Source organism: Dermacentor albipictus, chromosome 1 (assembly GCF_038994185.2).
Source record: "Dermacentor albipictus isolate Rhodes 1998 colony chromosome 1, USDA_Dalb.pri_finalv2, whole genome shotgun sequence".
Lineage (NCBI taxonomy): Eukaryota > Metazoa > Arthropoda > Arachnida > Ixodida > Ixodidae > Dermacentor > Dermacentor albipictus.
Genome location: NC_091821.1, coordinates 491,297,536 through 491,319,394, shown reverse-complemented (window position 1 = coordinate 491,319,394; position 21,859 = coordinate 491,297,536). Strand labels below are relative to the sequence as shown.

Sequence of the window (21,859 nt, the reverse complement as noted above, 5' to 3'; positions counted from 1 at the left end):
GTTGGGCTCTCATGCAGTGGGCGTCTCCCACGACGGAACCGGGAGGTTGAGTTTCCTGGCGTTGTCGTGGATCTGCTGGACGGCCCAGAGTTCGGGAGCGAGTTCTTCGCTCCGAATTGCTTCTTCAAACTTGCGCTTGTCCTGTTCGTAGTTTACGTGAGCTTGCGAGCACGGCCAGAGTAAATGATATACGTTAAGGGATGTATTGCAATTGGTGCAATGAGACTTGTCGTAGAGCTCAGGCATGTAATGGTGTAATCTGTTTTGAGTGGGGTATGTGTCTGTTTGTAGCATTCTGAGTGTAACCCCTTGAGCTCGAGTGAGCGTGCGGTGTGGCGTGCTATACTGTCTGCGTTGTAGGAAGTAGTGTTTAGTGATTTGATTGTATGTAGTGGGCGCTTCCTTATTCCTTCTGCTGAGGTGACGACATAGTTTCCGCACAAGGTTCGTCTTTCGCGTCCGATTAGCCTGTGACGCTTCGTCGCTTACGGAGTGGAGCTTCAACATGCCTCAGCAGTGCTTACACGCCGACCACTGCTTCGCTTGCGATGGCACCAACTAAGCGGCGCTAAAAGGCAACAACGTTGGCGGGCGAATCTCGTTTTGGTCTGGCGAAAGACACGCCAGCGGGAAGCAGAACGCCTGCGCGCGTTCCTGGCGCACGCTGCGAACTCTGCCACTCGCATTCTTTAGGGCCACTTGACACTAGTGAGTCGCCGAGGTCGTGCGACCGTTCTGGTCGCAAAGCGACACTCGCAAATGTTTGCAGACCAGTCGCACGCTGCTCGATTTTCCAGACTTGCGACTGCGAGTCGCAAGAGAGAAAAGTGGTTCTTGTGGGCAAGGAGGACACGCTAGCACTATCTTCTGCAACCCCTGCGGGAGCACGGCTCAGCGCCAGCAGGGTCGGGCAGATGTTATTAAAAGAGAGAGAGGGCAGGAAGGAGAAAGGTGGAGGGTCATCCTAGCAGCATTAGAGCAGCCCGGCCGGGAGGGACCAGTGGGTTCGACCGGAGGAGTAGGCTGGAGGTAGACCGTATAGGAGGTGGCCCAGCAGAAGCGACGTAGTGGCGGATCAGGAAGCCCCAGGTGGTGGGATGGCCGTTAGGCTATCCGTATTTGTAGAAATGTCCTATAGTCTCGTCGAGGCCCCGACGAGTCGAGGTACTCGACGACACTTAGGAAGGCAACCGCTAAACCAATCAGCGATGCCCTGGATGTAGCGCGCGAGATTTTGTGCACCCGGTTGTCATTGCCTACTCGCTTGTAAGGCCTGTATGGCCACGATGCACCTCAAATCCGCCACTAACTCCTCCTCTTCACTCAGGTCCTCGTGGTACATCGCGAACAGCGAGGGACTAGAGCACACCGAGTTTGAATGCGGGACGAAACCCCCGCAAGCGCGCCAACTGCGTCCATCCCAAGAGAGCTCGTCTCGAACGAGAAGGTGACCTGCAGGCCGCTGAGGTGGCCTTGCAAGTGTGAACGTCGGTGTTGTCGAGCCGCTGCCTGGAGGCATAAAACAGATGTTAAACAGGAAAGGTGATAGTACTGATCCCTGTGAGGTTCCTTTGCTGCCAAGTTGCAATGTAGAAGATGCGATGGAGCGTAACTGGAGTTCGGGGTGGTCCTGTCCGAGAGGATGGCTTTGATATAATCGCAAGTTTGTGCCCGACATTGAGTTCTTTCAATGCAAGCATGATTGCTGCATGCGTAATGTTGTCAAAGTATTTTGTAAATGTAGGGCTAGGACAGCTCTACTTCTTTTCCTGTGAATAGGATGTAAAACCTTTTCTGAGAGTCTTAGCATGATTTCTTGTGTTGATAGATTTGCTCTGAAGCTTATCATAGTGCATAGGAAGTAATTCAGATCGTCCAAGTGGTACTGCAGCCTGCTTAGAATTACGTGCTCTAACAATTTGACTAAGCAGGAGGTGAGAGATATGGGACTGAGGTTCTGCAAGTCAAGCTTCTTTCCTGGTTTCGGAATGGAGACGATCTTTGCGTGCCTTCAGGATGAGGGCAAAAGAAGGTTTTTTTTTTAAGCAGCATGGTTAAGGTGAGCTTTCAGTGGCCTGGCGGAGCGGTCGGTCTCCTTCGAAAGCCTCGCACCTCTGAGCAGTGACAAGGCGTAGCTTTCTAATTATCACGTCAGAACACTTCGAATGGTGCCCTTTTGCAACTATCATGCTCTCGCCGTGATTTTTCTCCACGTTTCATTTGTGTTCATTACACTTTATTTTCTCAGTGTGCTCATGAATAACTCGCTGTTGCCGGTGCGGAGTACACCGATACTCATTGCCCGAGCTGGAACTGGACTTCACCGTTTTCCAACAAGAAATAGGCACGCTATTAGAGAGCTGAGTACGTTAATTAGCTGGACATATTAGCCAATTTTCTTCATTTATTTAATGTACCCTATTTTCCTGTATATTCCCACCAATCCTACGCGTTAACCATAGGTTTTATGCAATGCACAAAACATCTGCAGTTGCACGCAATCTGGAATATCTGTCGTCATAACATCTGGCAGGCACAGCGAACTTTTATTGCTAGCGCGTTTTAAACCCGCCTTCTGAACCGAGTTCTGGAGTCGTAGTGCTTGTAACAATTGGAACGTGGGTGGACTACCTTTCTTTGCCGCCTTTTGTATCGAGAACAGCGTTCAAAAGCATGCGGACATTACTCGGCGCCTTGCTTAAGCCCTGAAAGCAATTGCAGCTTTCGCGTTCTTTTCTAGCTAGGCCTCACAAATTGACGAATTTCCAGAATTTATTTATTTGGTATAAAACATCATCTGCGGCAATCAGTACATGTGCGTAATTATCCTGACACATGGGCTGTAGATTTGATCCTGTGTGCTGTGCATTTGGTATGCACTCATCATCATCATCATCAGCAGCAGCAGCAGCAGCAGCAGCAGCATCTTCTTCTTTTTCTTCTTCATCATCATCATCACTATCATGAGCCTATTTTATGTCCACTGCAGGACGAAGGCGATCTCCAATTAACCCTGCCCTGCGCCCACCGATTCCAATTTGCAGCTACGAATTTTTTTATTTCATCACCCCCACTTAGTTTTATGCCATCCTAGACTGCGCTTCCTTTCTGTTGGCACCTATTCTGTAACTTCAATGGTCCACCGGTTATCCCTTCTACGCATTACATGACCTGCCCAGCACCATTTCTTTCTCTTAATGTCAATTAGAATATCAGCTAGCCCCGTTTACTATCTGATACGCACTGCTCTTCTTTCGGTTTCTTGTCGTTAAGCCCAAGATAGTGCGATAGTGTGCACTATCGTGCGCGCTATCAAATATTCTTTCTTTTAAATTATAATTTTGCAGTTATTATTAGTCATAACTCTTAAAATGTGGCATTTTACCTTCTTTTTAGTGGCTTAATATTACAATTTGCGAACTCTTACAAATACCGAAATTCAATGCAGCTATAGACAATACTAGTGGTAACGTCACTGTGTCGCAAATGGAAAGAAGAATAATAGCTGGAGGACGAGCGCTGGTAAGTGTAGCTCTGACAGAAGCTTATGGAACGCTTTCTGGGAAAGATGCAATTGAACTCACCCTAACCTCATAATGTCATGCCGTTTATTGAGGAACATACATGGAAATTCGCCAACGTACAATTAGTTTGCCAATGAGTTCTTTCATTTGTTGCTAATAATAGCGAGAATCATAACATTATATGCTGTGTCACTCAATATACTATAAATTGAAATTATCTCCTAGGCACTATCATTCCTGTAAGAAACCTGTGTTTCCAATTACTGTATGTAGTCTCTTTACTGAGGCGCTGAAATAGGCTTGAATGATTGAATATCTTCTGGGTTAGGATGTGGACTGGCGCGCGCGGAACTTTGTTAAGTTGCCCGTTGTAGCGTTGACTAGGTCACACGCTTCACTAGGCTCCGTAATTTTTAGCCACACTACAGCGTCGCTCATTTTTCTTCCATTTTTTTCCGTATAGGCCGTGAAAGAGCGCAACATGGCAAATGGTGCCGTACGTTTTTTCAAGCGGAGCAAATCGCTAGTTTATGTGTTAACAAATTTAGCAGGTCTGAACATTTCGCGGATCAGCGAGCGATTGTTGCAGTCCCAGCGGAGATCTTCTTATGCAAAGGAAGTAGGCACATCATTGAGAAATACATTCAACTGTAATATAAGAGCAGGCTCGGCCTGGGGGTTTACAGATCCCGATATGTAGACTGCAGAACAGGATCTGCGTTGTTGGATTTCCCGAGAACAAGTCTTCCGACGGAGCGCCATAACCCGTGAGTATTTTACTGCGGATGAGTCGTTCAGGCTTGTTCATTGTATTTTATTATGAGAGGGAAAAGAAGCAATAATAGAAGTCAGGGACTGAAAATTTGCACTGCAGCATCCTTCTTTTTAATGTCTTTAGTCACATAATGGGGAAAACGTAACGGACCGCAACATCCCGCCTTGCGTGGGATTGGAATGGGTTTATTTCTGTTTTCTTCCCCTACTCAGTTGCACATACTGGGTGTGTCAGAGGCCGACGAACTCTTGGGGCAGAACCGAAGCTTCGTCCGGTGCCGTGCACGGTCGGCACATGCACTCGACCGGCGCCCGGGTGACCAGCTTGCGGAACTTGGGGCCCGGTCCTTTCGGGCAGAACACCGCCTTGGTGGCCTCGCGCTCGCCCATCTCCTGGCAGCACATGCACGACCGCTCCACCTGCCAGTAACGGGAGCCGGACACCTGCGACTCGTCCGGAAGGCGTGCACAGGATGAACATCCCACACTGGGGAGGGTGCAGCGCAGAGCATTAACCAATGCTTTATTTTGCGAAAGAGACAAAAAAACAAAACGTGATGTTCGCGTGCGACAGGGGGCACTAAAGAACCAATGGTAAGTGCAAACATTTCAGAATACTGCGGAATTAGTCTTGACACAGTACCTAATTATCTACAAAGCTACTGATTGGGTATCATGAGTGCCACACAGGAAGGCGGCAGGTTCTTTTTGCACCAGCACCAGCGCCGATACTTCTAAAAAAAGCTAAGCTTTAGCAATGCGGCCCTGTCGCAATATTACGGGAGCGCCCCAAAATAGAACGAGCAACTTCATGCCCAACTGTAGGACTACGACGTATTCAGTATTCTGTCAAAGCGGAAGAAAGCCCAGGCTGTATGTTGGCCTGTCTTCTACCGCACACACAGCAAGCAATGCGCAGCGAGTGCGTGCTGATGCAGCCATATTTCATCCAAGAAGGCTAGTGGCAAAGGCCGGATTCCTGAAAGAAAAAATGATCGCGTCAGTAATTATATACAGTTGAAATACAACAGTCTATCGATAATCTATGTCGCAGAGCTCCAAAGGAATTTTACTTCAGTGTAGTTTAGTTTCACAGCAAATTTGAGCACTTTTTTGAATAATCTTATCACAACGAAACGGATATTTATCAATAGTGCTTTACTTGTGGCTCCACGCGCAGTCTATTCAGTACAAAGTACTTGGAGATCCACCTGGATAACCAAGCGGAAAGTACTAGTCAAGAAGTTGCAACTATTTTTATTAGAGCAATTGGCCTACATGGAATATATTGCGAAGTCCTGGTATTAAACGTAAGCTATGTTTTTATGACATGTCGCTCATGTGGGATGATTAGCCGTAAGTCATGGGGAGAGAACTCGGCAACTTACGGTTTCCAGCAACGCTGTAAAACACATGACGCAAATGAGTGGTGACCTAAGCTGACAAAAAACGAGAGTAGGGCTGAGCGATAATATGCTGACGAATAACGTACTGTTCGATGTGCCGTAGCGAAATAATGACAATTTGTGGTTAGCAGTGAGCCTCTGGAATCTGTGCCCATGTACGTTAGTCACATGGAACCTATATCATCAGAAGGAAATTTACATAATAAAAATTCACGCATAACCTATCTCCCGATGACTGTCGATAACACAATTAGCATTATACAAATGTAGATGACGCACCTTATTCCCGAAGACAACTTTTCCTTGAATCTGTAGTGGTCATTCTGCCATTTTGATTGCTCTGGACATATGCGATATACAAAGTGTCCGGGACAGGCCCACATTGCAATGATACTATTTCGGCAGGGTCGGCCGTAATCAGGACAACATGACGATGACGACTGCCTGACGACGATGGAATGACCAAAACGGAGTGACGTCAATGGAACGACGAAGACGGTACGAAGACGATGCCATGACGACAATTAGGTGACGTTTCTGCAATGACGAGGATGGCACGATGACGGTGTGACAACGACGGCACGACGACAACTGTATTGTTACGATGGAATGTTAAAAATGGTATGTCATAACCGGATAACGAAGCTGGAATCAGGATGACAACGATTGAATCGTAACAACGACGACAACGATTGAATCACGACAGCATAATTAAGATGGAATGACAAAGAAGGAATGACGTCGATGGAAGGAGAGTATGATTGCTACCGGTTGATGTTTCTCAAGTGATTATACCACGGCAACGTGACGACGATGGAATGACAGCAATGAGATTACGACGACTGAGTGACTACGATGGCGTGACAGACGACGACATGACCAGAGTCTAATGTTGATAGTGAAATGGAGATGATGGAACGACGGCATCACGGCCACAAGGTCATGGTTAGTGGCCCAAGCATCCTCTCGCTTAATATTAACTGTTTTTTCTTGGTGCGAACATGTGAGACAACATGTGAGACAAAACAAGCAGGGATAAGCAATATGATTGATGCGATTTAAGAGAAGTAATTTCCTTGGGCAGACTATGTATTACGTAGGGCAGACAACAGCTACCCTCTTAGAGCTACAGAATGGCTGGCAAGCGAAGAAAAGTGCAGTCGAGGGCGCCAGAGAGCTGATACAATTACCTGATAAATTAGGTAGTACGCAGGCATAGGAACACGCTAGCTGGTGCAACGTCTGGCCAATAACGTGATTAGTATTCTTAGGACACTTCACTCACTTTCTGATGTCTGGGTTCCTGTCTATTAGTGGGACTATGGCTAACCGTTTTCTCTCTACGAATTTATGGGTGGAGCATTGAGCTGCTGTGCTCGCGAAACTGTGTTCGACACCAACTGTCGAACGAACTTGTGTCATTAGGTATGCAGCTCTGTGTATGTTTGGCTCTACAGTTAACCTCTTTTACGTCAACTTGGTTCAATTGGTATGCGCCCCTCTCCAGTGGACGTTGGACCATGCTGAAACTTCTCGGTAAAATGCTTCTTTCACTGTTTTTCGTTGTTTAGCGAAATCTTCGGAAATTCTTTGGCACTTTATTTTTCGCCTTATGGCCATGGGGGTCTGCCTGACCCACAAATAATGACAACTAAGGAGATGATTTATTCCACCCGCGTCAGCACGGGCGAACGGTGATTTAGCGTTACAAATGTGGCGAGGAAGAAACCGCTTTCCAGCTCCATGCGGTAGATGGCGTGAAGGTGGTGTTGGTCCGCGCTCGAGGTGCTGCACAACCGGCGGCCTGCGCCCACGAAGCAAGAGAACGGGCGCGCCGCCGAACGTCGTCTGCTTACCCAATCAGTTGCTCACACGCAGTTGTGTATCGAAGCCATGCAACTAGATATTTTGTCCTGTGTCCGTGACCGCAGCGCTATGTACGTGCTTTTCACGTACATTGACACGCGGCTAATGAAACTGATGCACGAGGGCGAAGCCTCACCCTCCGACACTCTGCCGGCCCACCGCGCAACTCGGAGGCCTGACCGGAGTTGACTATGTTTTTTAACTGCCTGCAATAGGTGGTGCGTTGGGCACACCAGTTCGCAGAGCGCCAGACACGACCTGATCGGGATGTTATGACCGCGGGTGAGGAGAAAGATTCCCTTCCTGAGTTATCTTGCTCCTTAGCCTGGCCAAAAACGATCGGGGCTGACTTAGACGAGAAAGAGGTGAAGCTTACTCAGTGGCACCGAGGACACTCTACTGCACTCTTTGATCGAACATGACTCATGATTTGATGGCTTTGTCTCTTAGGGCAGAAAAAGGCCCCAAAGCAGAATTGGCAAGGCGACAACATCAGCCCCCACGAGTAGCATGACTGCAATCTAGGCCTAAACGCTGACCCCATCCCATCATCTTCAAAATGGCAGGTTGCTGCTTAACATAGTAAAGCTCTCATATTGTCTGCGTTTATGTTGCTTCAGCGCTTGTTTTAACGTACAGTCGCCGAAATCTTTAACTGGTGTGCGGGAGCGACGACTTTTCCGTGCGTCAGCGCCGTTTGACGGGGCGAGGCTGGAAACAGTCTGAGGCTAAGCGCATGCGGACAAAGCGCGCTCAGCTGGGCCCATCATCTACTAGGCTGTTTCCAGCCTCGCCGCGTCATACGGCGCTGACGCCCGGAAAAGTCACCGCTCCCGCACACCAGTTAAAGATTTGGGCGCCTGTACGTCACCATGGTTCCTGGTTTTACCCTTTTGTCGCACAATATAGCATACACAATCGTTACACTTTGCGTCACCCCTTTTTCCTGATATATATGAGCAAAATATCTTTTTATTGAAGAATTATCACAGAAAAATCTGCTTTTATTAATGAAGTGCTAGAACTCTAAAAGATATGCATAATTTATTTTCTCAGAAGTAATAATTCTTCGTTTCCTGTGATGCAGTTTTCTTTTATTTTGCCGTTAATAGATAGGTTTGTAATAGCGCTCGGAAACCAGAAAGGCATGCGTTAGTATTTGCACTCCTTTTCACAAGTGGAAAATTACGCACGTAGCCTTACTTTGTTATGACTGTTTTCTCGATTATGTATCGGCCTTGCTATTTTGGGGTTGTCTGAAATGCGTGCAAGCACATCGCATTTTAGATTATAATTGTAAATCTGTCACGGCCATATTCACCAAACTGCTTTGATGTGATCAACCGACGCCGGGCGGTGTACAGCTCCCATCCACCGACTCTTTCCCACGCAGCCCCTCTTCTTGGCTGCCCTGTATCGGGGAGCGAAATGAACATTTCATTTAATTTCATACCCGCGGAACGATCAAGCAATCTCCAAATGTTGAGCAGGCAATCACTATTCGTTTTCTTGAAGGTATCGTGCCGAATGAGAATAAATATATCCGGACAAACACGTAAAAAAGGTCCTCGCAATTTCTGTTACACATAGTAGTGCGTTGGAAATTTCAGCAGTCAATGATCCAGGGGGCATCAAAGTCAGCTCCATGCTACCTATGGACAGTGCTTCCAGAGTTTGTGTAATTTATTGCAGGGATATTGCCACTTGCCTGTCCTCATCGAACGCGGCAATGAGGGAGCTGTTACCACGCGTTTGCGCTGCCTCTGTAGCACGTGATGTGCTAAACTGATTTCTTGAAAGTGATTGTATAACCTGTATATTCAAAGGAGGCCACTTGCGACAATTACCTGTTCTGCCATTCATTCGAAAGACATTTCAATGTCATTAGTGCTTTCAGCCTGTACATATACAGGACGTCTGTATACCGACTCAGTAGTGTGTCCCCGACGCGCTAAGCCTCACGCTGCAGACAATCACACTGCCCTGAAGCGCAAGCAGAGTGACAGCAACATCGAGCGCTTCGCCCCGTGCGGATCGACGACACAGGGGTAGAAATCGGTTCACGACCCTAAAACAGCCTTGCCAATGCAAAATAAGATTAGCATCACATCGATAAATTGGCATCTCAGTTTTGGACATTGTTTTACCAGTGGCTAGGCACCCGGAAGACACAATGTCAGCTCTGAAGATTCGTGTGTGGTCTACGTTCACTCCCTGAACAGCACTTCTAATTCAGAGGCCTGGCGCTCTTCCAAAGGCAATGCGATATTGAAGTTGCAGAATGCTTTTGCGCGAGGATTGCCTACAACACAACCTATAACTTTGTTATCTCCAGCCCGAAGGGATATCCGCTTCTACCTTGTTCGTCGCATCAATTTTCTCTTTGTCATAGATGGTCATGAGCCGGCTCTCGCTTTTTGCAGGCGTGGACCAGACGGGACCACTGGGACCAGATTAATATATTGCAACTTGTGCAATCTGAATGAGTGGGCACGGAGAGAAGCGTTGCATCTCTGCTGCACATGCTGGAAGGATGGAAGGCAAGTCGCTTGGTCGTGCTCCTGGAGTGTAAGTCTTCACTAGAACTCGCATCCTACCGCCTAATAGCTCTGGCCAATTGTGTGGGAAAAGTCATGAAGCGATTGAATTAGGAAGCTTAAAATGGCATTTAGTTCTCTACATTTCTTCAGATTTTATGGCTCGCTTCAGACGGGGCCACTCATCGATCACTGATGTCATTGATATCGTGGCACAAATCACGGAAACACTTATCTGCCACTTTGTTTTTAGATGTCAAGGTGGCATATGATAACGCGTTTCATGGGGCCATCATTGATGCTCTCGAGATGATGGGCTTTCCAGGTGAAGTTTTTGCATGGATCTCTGGTTACTTACTTCAGGGTCGTTCTTTGCGTGTACAAAAGTGGCCCAAGCACACGATACTATACCGTCAAGGGTGTTTCCCCAAGGTGAGTACTAAGCCCTACCTTGTAAAAACTTACATTCATTGGCCTCACTGAGCTCCTGCCAGCTACAATCGAAATATTAGTGTATGCAAAGAATATATATGTTTAAATATCGGTTGTGACACATCCTAGGATACGTGCAAGACTTAAAAAGCTGACACTCGGACAACGGTGTTCCTTCACGGCCCAGGTTTCTCAATATAATCAGAAAATTGTGTACTGATGCCCGTTTACTCGCAAACCAATAACATCCTACGCCATTTCTCTGAACGGGCAAATGATTTCCTACGCAAGAACGTAATGTTAGTGATAGAGATATCTTTTGGAGCCCTCATGTGGCCTGCATAAAACACCGCCGAAGCAGAATTTTCAAGCTGTACAAATTTATGCTGTCCGAATGTATAGGCGTAAAAACTTGGGTATGGTCATGCACGCCATGTTGTAATTATACAGGGGCTGCTTCCTGGGCTTCTTGAGCTGAAGGTTCCCGTAATTGCTAACACTTTCACGGCAAATATTACTGCGCTGTAGGCTGTTCAAGTTCGAACTTTCAGGGTTTAGCTCGACTTGCGAAGATGCGCATCAACAGTGACAACTATTAAAATCGCCTATGGCTAACCAATACAGGAACGCGCTGCTGTGGCAATGCTGTTGAAGTGCACATTAGGCACCTTGCCTGCGTCGGTTCCAACATTCGTGCTTCACTACCTTAAGAAAGACGCAAATGTTGTAATGTCCTACAATTTCTATTTATTGCACCAGTCTTCAAGCTCCACTCCGGCAACTAAGCCATCGAATCATCCTTGGTGCTTGGTTGGCACCGGAGTGCACCTTAACATACCAGTAATCCGAAAAAAAAGAAAGCCGCCATCTCCTGCTACTGAATCGCTATCTCTGGACCCTTTTGATGTGAGGCACGTGAGGCACGTCAATAAATATACTGATTGGTTGACATCTCTCTAAGGTCCTGCAGCAGCCGTCGTTCTCCCAGCAAGAGCGAGTACAATTGCTTTCGAGACATGCGACTTGACGATATCGGCGGCTGCGAGACTTGCAACTCTTCATGCAGCACTTCCCCTGGTCTGTCAATACAACCTCGAAAATTATCTCTATTCACCGGTTCGAAAGCGGCGCTGCAGCCTTTACTATCAGCCCCGCGGCGTGGAACGCATGAGGAACTGCTATTCAAGATGAGAGAATCTCGTTTATACCTTGACCGAACAAAGGCATTACATCAGATTTCAATGGCGGCGAGGTCTCTGTGGCATTGTGGGTAACGAATATGCCAATAATGCAGCTCAGACCGCGCTTCAACGAGGCCCACAAGAACTAATGCCATTGTCAGGCTCAGATGCAGCTAGAATACGTCGGCTGCTCAAAACAACCGATTGCACCGCCTGGACTTATTGATTTGCCGTTGAATCCCACGAGCACTCCACAGATACAGCGATGCCCTGCTTTGCAGCAGATGGTGCTAAGAATCTCTTGATCCGGACAGGCTGCCATTGGAACCTGAACCTGACAACGTTTACCGCTAGAGCGTTATGTAGTAAAGCGAGTCTAGCAGTGCTATTGTAGGAGCTAGCCGACATTAAATATGATATAATAGGGCTCAGTGAAGTTAGGAGGAGAAATGAAGCATATACAGCGCTAAAAAGCGGGCACGTTCTGTGCTACCGGGGCATAGTGCACAGACGAAAACTAGGAGTTGGATTCATGATTAATAAGGATATATCTGGTAACATACAGGAATTCTATAGCATTAATGAGAGGATGGCAGGTCTTGTTGTGAAACTTAATAAGAGATACAAATTCAAGGTCGTACAGGTCTACGCCCCTACATCCAGTCATGATGACCAGGAAGTCGAAAGCTTCTATGACGACGTGGAAGAGGCGATGCGCAAAGTCAAGTCAAAATACACTATACTCATGGGCGACTTCAATGCCAGGGTAGGCAAGTAGCAGGCTGGAGAAAAATCAGTGGGGGAATATGGCATAGGTTTTAGGAATAGCAGGGGAGCGTTATTAGTAGAGCTTGCAGAACTGAATGATTTGCGCATAATGAATACCTTCCTCAAGCTGGAAAACCGAAAGTGGAGGTGCAGGAGCCTGAATGGCGAGACTAGAAATGAAACAGACTTCATACTCTGCGCTAACCCTGGCATCATACAAGATGTGGATATGCTCGGCAAGGTGCTGTGCAGTGACCATAGGATGGTAAGATATAGAATCAGCCTAGGCTTGAGGAGGTAACTGAAGAAACTCGTACATCAGAAGCTGATCAATGAGTTAGTGGTAAAAGGGAAAATAGAGGAATTCCAGAGGAATCTTCAGAACAACTTTAACTCAGGAAGAGGACCTTAGTGTTGAAGCAATGAATGACAATCTTATGGGCATCATTAGGGAGTGTGCAATAGAAGTTGGTGGTAACAGGTTACCCGTAAGCTATCGAAGGCGACTAAAGATCTGATTAAGAAACGCCAATGAATGAAAGCCTCCAACCCTACCGCTAGAAAAGAAGTGGCAGAACAGTTTAAATTAATCAACAAGCGTAAGATATCTGACATAAGGAAGTATAATGTGGATAAAATTGAGCATGCTCTCAGGAATGGTGGACGCCTAAAAGCAGTAAACAAGAAACTAGGAACACGCAAGAATCAGATGTATGCATTAAGAGACAAAACTGGCAATATCATTACTAATATGTATAAGGTAGTTCAAGTGGCTGAAGAGTTCTATAGAGATTTGTACAGTACCAGTCGCATCCACGACAATAGTGGAAGAGGGAATAGTCTAGAGGAATATGAAATCCCACAAGTAACGCCGAAAGAAGTAAAGAAAGCTTTGGGAGCTTCCCAAAGGGGGGAGACAGCTGGGGATGATCAGGTAACAGCAGATTTGTTAAAGGATGGTGGGCAGATTGTTCTAGAAAAACTGGCCACCCTGTACACGCAATGTCTCATAACCTCAAGCGCACCGAAATCTTGGAAGAACGCTAACATAGGCTTAATACATGAGATAGGGGACGCCAAAGACTTGAAAAACTATAGGCCGATCAGATTACTGTCCGTTGCCTACAAAGTATTTACTAAAGTAATCGCAAATATAATCACGAACACCTTAGAATTCTGTGAACCAAAGGACCAGGCAGGATCTCGTAAAGGCTACTCAACAGTAAACCATATTCACACTATCAAAAATGGGATAGAGAAATGTGCGGAATATAACGAACGCTTATATACAGCTTTCATTGATTACGAGAAAGTGTTTGGTTCAATAGAAACCTCTGCAGTCATGCAAACATTAAGGAATGAGGGTGTGGACGAGCCGTATGTAAAAATACTGAAAGTTCTCTATAGCGGCTCCACAGCCACCGTAGTCCTCCATGAAGAAAGCAACAAAATCCCAATAAAGAAGGACGTCATGCAGGGAGATACAATCTCTCTCATGCTATTCACAGTGTGCTTACAGGAGGTATTCAGAGACCTGGATTGGGAAGAATCGGGGATAAGAGGTTATGGAGAAAGCTTAGTAACTTGCGGATCGTTCATGATTTTGCCTTGCTTAGTAACTCAGGGGACAAATTTCAATGCGTGCTCACTCATCTGGACAGGCAAAGCAAAAGGGTTGGTCTCAATATTAATAACCAAAAATCTAAAGTAATGTTTCATAGTCTCGGAACATAACAGCAGTTTACGGTAGGTAGCGAGGCACTGCAAGTGCTAAGGGAATACTTCTACTTAGGGCAGGTAGTGACCGCGGATCCGGATCATGAGGTTGAAATACTCAGAAGAATAAGAATGGGCTGTTGTGCGTTTGGCAGGCATTCTCAGATCATGAACGGCAGGTTGCCATTATCCCTCAAGAGAAAGTGTGTAACAGCTGTGTCTTTCCAGTACTCGCGTACGGGGCAGAAACCTGGAGGATTACAAAAAGGTTCTACTTAAATTGAGGGCGACGCAGCGAGCTATGGAAAGAAGAATGATGGGTGTAACTTTAAGGGATAAGAAAACAGCAAGTTGGGTCAGGGAAGAAACGCGAGGTAATTACATCTTAGTTGAAATCAAGAAAAAATGGGCATGGGCAGGACATGTAATGAGGAGGGAAGATAACCGGTGGTCATTAATGGTTACGGATTGTATTGCAAGAAAGGTAAGCGTAGTAGGGGGCAGCAGAACTTTAGGTGGGCGGTTGAGAATAGGAATTTGCAGGGACAACTTGGCCACAATTAGCACTTGATCAGGGTAGTTGGAGAAGTATGGGAGAGTCCTTTCCCTGCAGTGGGCTCAGCCAGGCTGCTGCTTATGATGAAGAGTACTGAAATAGCGCTCAGACCAGCGTATTGGAAAAACATCTTTTCCTTCTCGTGTCCATGGTCGAAGCTTACCTCGATAGGTTAGAATTCTACTGTTCACGTTAAGGGTTGAATGTGTCCTGGTGTCTGAACGCTTATACCGCCAAGGATATGCAGACAGTCCGTCGTGTGCTTCTTGCAGCTCATGAGGGAAACTGGAGCACCTTATATTAGAGTTCTCGACTTTCCTTTCGCAGCGCACATCGCTTTCAAGGGATTTAGTCTACTTGAACTGCAGTTTACGGCGCTTGATCATTGCCTGTGAGTGGCCGTGCTTTTCGACGCGATCAGGCTTATCGTACCCAGCTTATTCTTCTGTAAGAAACTGGCTTGGTGTCGCGTTAGTGAGAGTTTGCAAGAAATGAAACACTTTCTGGTAACTTTTTTTGCACTTTTACATTCCTGCGTTATTAGTGCGAGCTCCGTGCATTTTTTGGAGTTTATCCTGTGTATATATTCTGGCTTGAATTTCGTCTTTCTGGCCTGTCATCTTGCTGTGTCGGTGCTATTTACTTCGCGTATCCTCATCTTCAACTTCCTTTTGTATCCCCTTCTTCCTAAAGAGGGAGCAGCCTTTGTTCCCATCTCGGTGGCTGTTGCCAGGCTGATCCTTCCGTTTCCCTCTCTGATAGTGTATGTGTGTTCATATATAATATTACTACTACTACTACTACTACTACTACTACTAATACTACTACTACTACTACTACTACTACTACTACTACTAATAATAATAATAATAATAATAATAATAATAATAATAATAATAATAACACCCAGTGCACATACTCCTTCTCGGGGATTGTTCAAGAATGTTCACAACCCTGTGGTCTGCGTTGCACAAACGGCAAGACAGGGGCAGCAAGCAGCCGCCAAGTGAGGGAAAAAAGAAGGATAGAAATTTGGGGTAACTTGATTTTGAGTTCGCTGCGACATAGTGTTCTGGATGCTAGTTCAAAGAAGATGCTTCAAAAAGAGTATGAGGAGGCGCTTAGGCTAACATGTATTTGCCTTCCTGCTTTAACGTGTTTCGCGTTTTACAAGTGTTTTACAGCTACAGTAAATCAATACTCTTATCTTACCCTGTGTTATGTTACAGGCACACATATTTTATTTGTTCCGCGCCTAAACCTGGTTGCTACTGTCGGCCGGACCTATCAGGATTTCGTTTGGAATATTTGTGCTTTTTTTTCTTTCAAGCGTTCTGTGTCATGTTAGTAACTTCCTTAAAAAATATTCTAAGGAATTTAAATTTATAGTTTTTCAGCGCCTGCCAAACGATGCCAATCCAGTCCTCTATAGCTTTGGTATACCTGGCTTGCGTGCCTATATACTATTGCAGTAAAAATTGCGTTAGCATTGTTATTCCTGTTCGGGTGATCATTGAAAAGTGATTACGTATTCTAATTTCAACAACAATTATAGGGCCCTTGCAGCACTACCATCGGCTACCAAGGTTTAATGGAGGACAACACAATCAGGACCCGTTTTCTATAACCAAACTTGGAGAAAGCTTCTCGCTATATTGACGCCACTAACACAAAGCATTTAAATCACATTTCGTGCGCAAGAACGTCTACCTTACTGTACTGAGTATGTCACTCTATTTGCAAACACGATGGACCGCTTTAGTTGATATCGAACACGGCTTACGTGTACCTGGACGTAGGACGAACACGATCCCTGGCAAGCGAATGACGGTATGGGCTTGGGCTGGCAGCCTGGCTGCTTGAGCACGTGTATCACGGGCCGCAGCTGACAGCTCTCCTCGGGACCTATGGAGCAGCCTGCGGGGAAAGCCACGAGGGCCACCACCAGGAAGACGCTTGCCATGGAAGCGGAGCTGCAGCCGCTGTCACGGCGGGACAGCGGGTCACGGGCAGCGCGCGTGCTCGGCATGTCGGGCCTGACAGGAAACGCTGTGAAAGCGTGAGGAAGCCCGAGTGAAGGAAGAGGATGACACCGTAAAGGCGGACTGGCATAGAAAGCCTCTGCTTTTGCAATAATTGCCATTTTGCTATAAACATGACAAGTCTAGAAAAATATTATCTAATATATCAACCAAAAAACCTGGTTTCCGTATGGAACGAACATTCTATAGCTAAAGTCAGCAGTGTTGTTTTCTTGAAATATTCTTGCCCTGTTGCCTAAAGGGAAAGAAATTGAGTACTTATGAGCAGTGCGCATTCGAAAGGAATTCTTGGCAGCCAATTCTTTATACTAAGATTACATTCTTCGGATTATAGCCGTCTATCTAGTGTAATCATCACGACAGAAACGTAATTGCTGTCGGCGCGTTGTAGCACCGACGACGCATGCGCCACAAAAATAAAAATTTTATTCTAGTTCTCCTGTTTGGCGTACTACTCTTTATTTCATGCATCCTTACAGACGCACCTGTAGGAGAAATATATAAGGAAAGGGAAAGACAGAGAGATCACCCAGCATATACTCCAACTGGCTACCCTGCGCCTTGGTAACGGGGATAAAGGGAATATATGATGATAGAAGGGGACATTAACAAATAAAAAAACGAAAGAAACTGCAGACGACTGCACTCTTCATTCTCAAAGTTTGTCACTCAACGCACATCTCCAAGAAGTTGAACAGACCGTTGAAAGATATGCTGAGGACTGCCTGGACAGTGTGTGATAATTTTCATTTTTGACAAAGGCCAAGTGCCTAGTATATTTAATGTGGTCGAGGATTCTGTGCTTGGCGCATTGTAGCGAAGACATTGCCTATATGAGCAACCTATTCAACCAAGCATATAGGTATGCAAGGCAGATTTAACGAGATAACTTTAGAAATTATACAGCCACTGTCATCCGCTTAATTTTTAAAACGATTACTTCACATGCTCCATGTTTGACAAGCAATTAGCTTCCATCTCTGTCTTCACGTAGACCGCCGGAGCTGCAAAAGTACCATTCGTCAAAAGTAGTTTGCGTTCACTCACTCTGTTTTACAGCAAATAAAATAGTGATGTTAGTGTGGCGGTGAGCAACAGGAAGACGTTAGAAATGACCCGAGATGTCCACACGGTTACATTTAACACCGCAAACAAACGCAGGTAAAAAGTCGAATTTGGTATGCTAATATTAGGATTTCTTTCCTATAGTCGAACCACCGCGCCACCAGTGACCGCTATATACCGCTAACAGACCGCTAAGTAACCGCTATGTACAAGTGCCATGATATCCTCATTATTCCTGGAAGCTCATGAAAAAGCGTTTGTTTTCACTCTCAATTGACATTCTTTTCACAGAGGAATTGTCGTCCCTGAAGCTTTTCAGTATCAGGTAAAAAGAAACTGAGGTTTGGAATGAGATAACAGTGCGGACAGAGGTGAAAAAAAATAACCCACTAACTACCTCATACACGGAGGTTTGGGCAAACTTGCATACGTGGGAAGCTAGAGCTGAGGCCTCAACAGTGCTCGTGATTGTTATAGTTCTGCTATTTTCTCTCACCATGTAGGTGATCTATTCAGCCCACTATTGCGTAAGAAAGTAGGCGTTGCAGAAATTGTGCTCTTCGAATAGAGACTGTTACAATGAATCATCTCAAGAAATTTACACAGATAGAGTTTTTAAAGCGACACTAAAGAGTGCTTACTCCTTGTCAATAGTCTCGTTTTTGTAATATTTGGGATCCATAAACCCCAAGTATTGCCAAGAGGTAATTGTCGACTAAGCTGCACATGTAATGGTAATCACATGTAATGTTGACTAGGTGTAAATAAGTTCTAGCAATATATGTGCAGAGAACGATTATTCTGCAAAGATGACATCAGCACTCATATCTTTGTTTAATGGGCGTAGTTTATGCTCAGAAGCAAGCCCCCATGGCTACTACGAACGATGCAACTCGTTCTAGCCTATTCGGGCTTTTTAAGGAATGTTTTTTAATCAGGGCACGTTTTGGAATCAAGTTTATAGTTAAAGTTAGTGGTGTTGTTTTCTTGAAACATTCTTGCCACTGTTGCCCAAAGGGAAAGAAATTGAGTACGCATAAGCAGTATGCGTAACACACTACACGAGGAAAGAGTTGGCCCTTCGGCCACTACATTTAGCAGGCAACATCATCCTAAGCTATTACCAACTTTGTATGAATGTGATAACACGCTCTATTAGGAAACGTACCAGCGCTCAGTATATAGTTTTACAAGGTACGCTGAGTATGGTAACGCTTCTAAACCTTGTACTCCAGAAATTAACGAGCTATAGCGAGTTTCACTACCCTCCTTGTGCAAGGTCATCGGAAGGCCGCATCTCTCAATCCTTTCTAAGTCGTAGTTAACTCCATCAATAAAGAACCTAAACAGTCTCAGTGAGGTGGATAAATAGCATAAACGGAGCCGGAACCACTTCTAAACGTAGGGCGATTGCATTAAATATGGTTGGAAATTTTTTACTTGGCTTAATAAGTACTTTTTCTCACTAGTATATAACATATTTCTGTATATACATCTATGCATCGCCTAGAAGATTCTTATTTCGCACAGCCTTTGCGGAATCATTAGTACGTTTTATATCGGGTTTGGTGAACAATACAGAAAGCACGCTTCACAACACGCTTTACTAACACGCACACAAGGGTGAATTATATATATGATGTTTATTTGTGACGTCCGTATGTTAATGTGTGCTTTGCCACTTGTTCCTTTTCTTTCTTCAAGCACCCTCATTCCGCCTAAAACAGCCTTATGGGACTCTGTTAGCTCCGCCTACGTTCCTTAATTTGCCTCAGTAATTTACGCTGTGTTTCACATCGTATGTCACCGACCCCTTAACGCGCTCACAATGCAACGCCAAAACACGTCAGCCGGTCGTTCGCTCCCAGCCGTAGCCCGCTTTGGATACTTTTCTAGAAAGATAAATTAAACGATTTCTCTGCTGAACACAAGCGAAGTTCTTTCTTTTTCGGATTTTGTTCTTCCGTAAACTTTAAAATCAAGTAAAAATTACGGCTCCGAGCCTATTCACAGCCTCAGTAAAGTGAATCGGGTGTGAACGTTTATGCGCAGGCAAATCGTAGGCCAGAATAAACTGCCAGCTGCGATTGCAGTCGCAGGCCAGCACGTGCGACTCACCGCTTGCGCCGCCCCGAGCTGCAGACCACGGCCGGAGTTCCGGAAGGAAAGAGCTCGCAACTGGACTGCGAGTCAAGCTTTTTGACTCGGCGCCACCCAGCCTTCCGCTCATAGATCGTGTTGGAGCCCCCGTGGCGCCCATAGGTCGATGGCACCATGACCGCAGGGGTGCGGCCAGGGGTCACCGGCGCCCGGAGGGACACGCTTCGAGCAGCGCGACAAGTGCATAACACACGACACGAGGAAAGAGTTGGCCCTTCGGCCACTACATTTAGCTGTACAACGGTGTTCTGGGCACTTGTAACTGGGCTGAGTTGACGCAGAAAGAAATGCGGTGACATGGGGCGAAGCTAATGGAATGGCTCGGTTGCAACCAACTCGTGACAAGCAGCGGTCAGAAGAGAAGAAGCTGTTGCGCCGAGCTTTGAATATGAGAGATGACGAAAAAATGCGTGCCCCAAGCGGTTTCTGCAACTTCAGGCGTACCATACGCAAATGTGCTCTATTCATGCCAGTGCGGAAGCATTACGTCTTAGATCAGAAGGCGAAAGTACTCGTGTACGTGCGCTACAGGGCATGCTAAAGTGCGCAGTTATAACGTAATCTAGAGCTATCCTATACGCTACTCCTAATGGTCCCGTGTGCAGCAGCATCGCTCTCATCTTTGTTTCTGTGACATATTGCCTGTGACATATGCTGGAAGAAACTGTTGTCTTGTCCCTGCGCTTGCAGAGCATGACATACGTCAACATATCCTTAGCATTATGAGTAATCAGGGCCACAATAGGTTTAGTTTCTCCCAGGGAAACCCGCACAATGGGAAAGCCAATGAAGCTAAACGCAGGAGACACATGTCTCAGGTAACACAGCAAGCGGAAAAAAACAAATGAAGCTGCCTTCGCACTATAGAAATAAGGTTGAACCATATGGTTGAGGTATGATCTCAACGATTCCACTTTCTTTAATTAAATCATGGACAGACATGGCGCCACCTGCGTTGGTATTCCTATGCTCAGGTAATTACTTCGCTGCTATCCTGATATTTCTCTCCTGCACTATTTTTTCCCCAAGACCGTTAGCTAAAATCTGAATATTGTGATCAAACGAATGCATTCTTGTTGTTTGGCAGATACTTGCCAGAGACACATGACCCCAGCGACCGGCTACTGAATTTCCATTTCCCTTCCCCTAAGCGAAGAAAGGCAGGCAGGACCACGGTAAGATGCACTTGCCCCTGCTCGGTCCTCAAAAAAATCACTTAACCTTCTTCTCATTATTTTTCCATACATTATAAGCGGCAGCACGCTTTTTGCATGCACGCCGAGCATGAGCCCACACGATCGTCGTCGGCTCTTTTTGATCAACATCCAGTTATTTTTTGCGTGAGCCTCGCTCAAAATGTCCCACTGCTATTCATGCACATGTGGAAACCATTGTGCCACTATCTTCATTCACATATTCCATTTTCATTGCCGCTCGTAACTGTTGCCTCATTCAGCTCACTTTTGCCGAGCAGGACCGAATCACTTTCCTGCCGGAGTTCGTCCGTTGTCGTGGCTCACGTTCCCGCCCGGCTCAACCTACATCACACAGCACCACATTCTCAAGAAATTATAAGTGGCTATCTTCACCCAGTCACCACATAAACGCTTTGCGAGGAGTTCTATAGAAAGACCTGAGAATGTCAATCATAGGGCACTCCCTTCTGTTCTTCTGTACGGCTCCTTCCTACAACAAATTAGTGCTTTGCTTTGAGTACCTTAATGCCCATTTTTGTCATGATTAATTGGGTTTTCGCCTTACGGCCGGCAATTGTTGCTTTTAGGCGTATGCTGGCTTTGAGTGAATGAGTTGGGACTAGGTGCAAAACACAA

The 21,859-nt window shown here is 45.9% G+C and overlaps 1 protein-coding gene across 1 annotated transcript; it reads right to left on the bottom strand.

Moving 5' to 3' along the window:
* Nucleotides 1-4,405: 4,405 nt before the first annotated feature.
* On the bottom strand, nt 4,406-20,036 carry Burs (Cuticle-tanning hormone bursicon). Its single transcript, XM_065444882.1, has 3 exons — nt 19,986-20,036; nt 16,550-16,809; nt 4,406-4,742 (listed from the first exon to the last, which is right to left on the bottom strand). The coding sequence occupies exons 2-3, from the start codon at nt 16,787-16,789 to the stop codon at nt 4,530-4,532; spliced, it is 453 nt and encodes a 150-aa protein (XP_065300954.1). The 5' UTR covers nt 16,790-16,809; nt 19,986-20,036; the 3' UTR covers nt 4,406-4,529.
* Between the last annotated feature and the right edge of the window lie 1,823 nt (nt 20,037-21,859).

Coding starts and splice junctions, on each gene's coding strand:
- Burs (XM_065444882.1), bottom strand. CDS start 16,789: ATGCCGAGCACGCGCGCTGCCCGTGACCCGCTGTCCCGCCGTGACAGC. Junction 4,743..16,549: donor CGTGTTCGTCCTACGTCCAG/GTACACGTAAGC, acceptor GACGAGTCGCAG/GTGTCCGGCTCCCGTTACTG.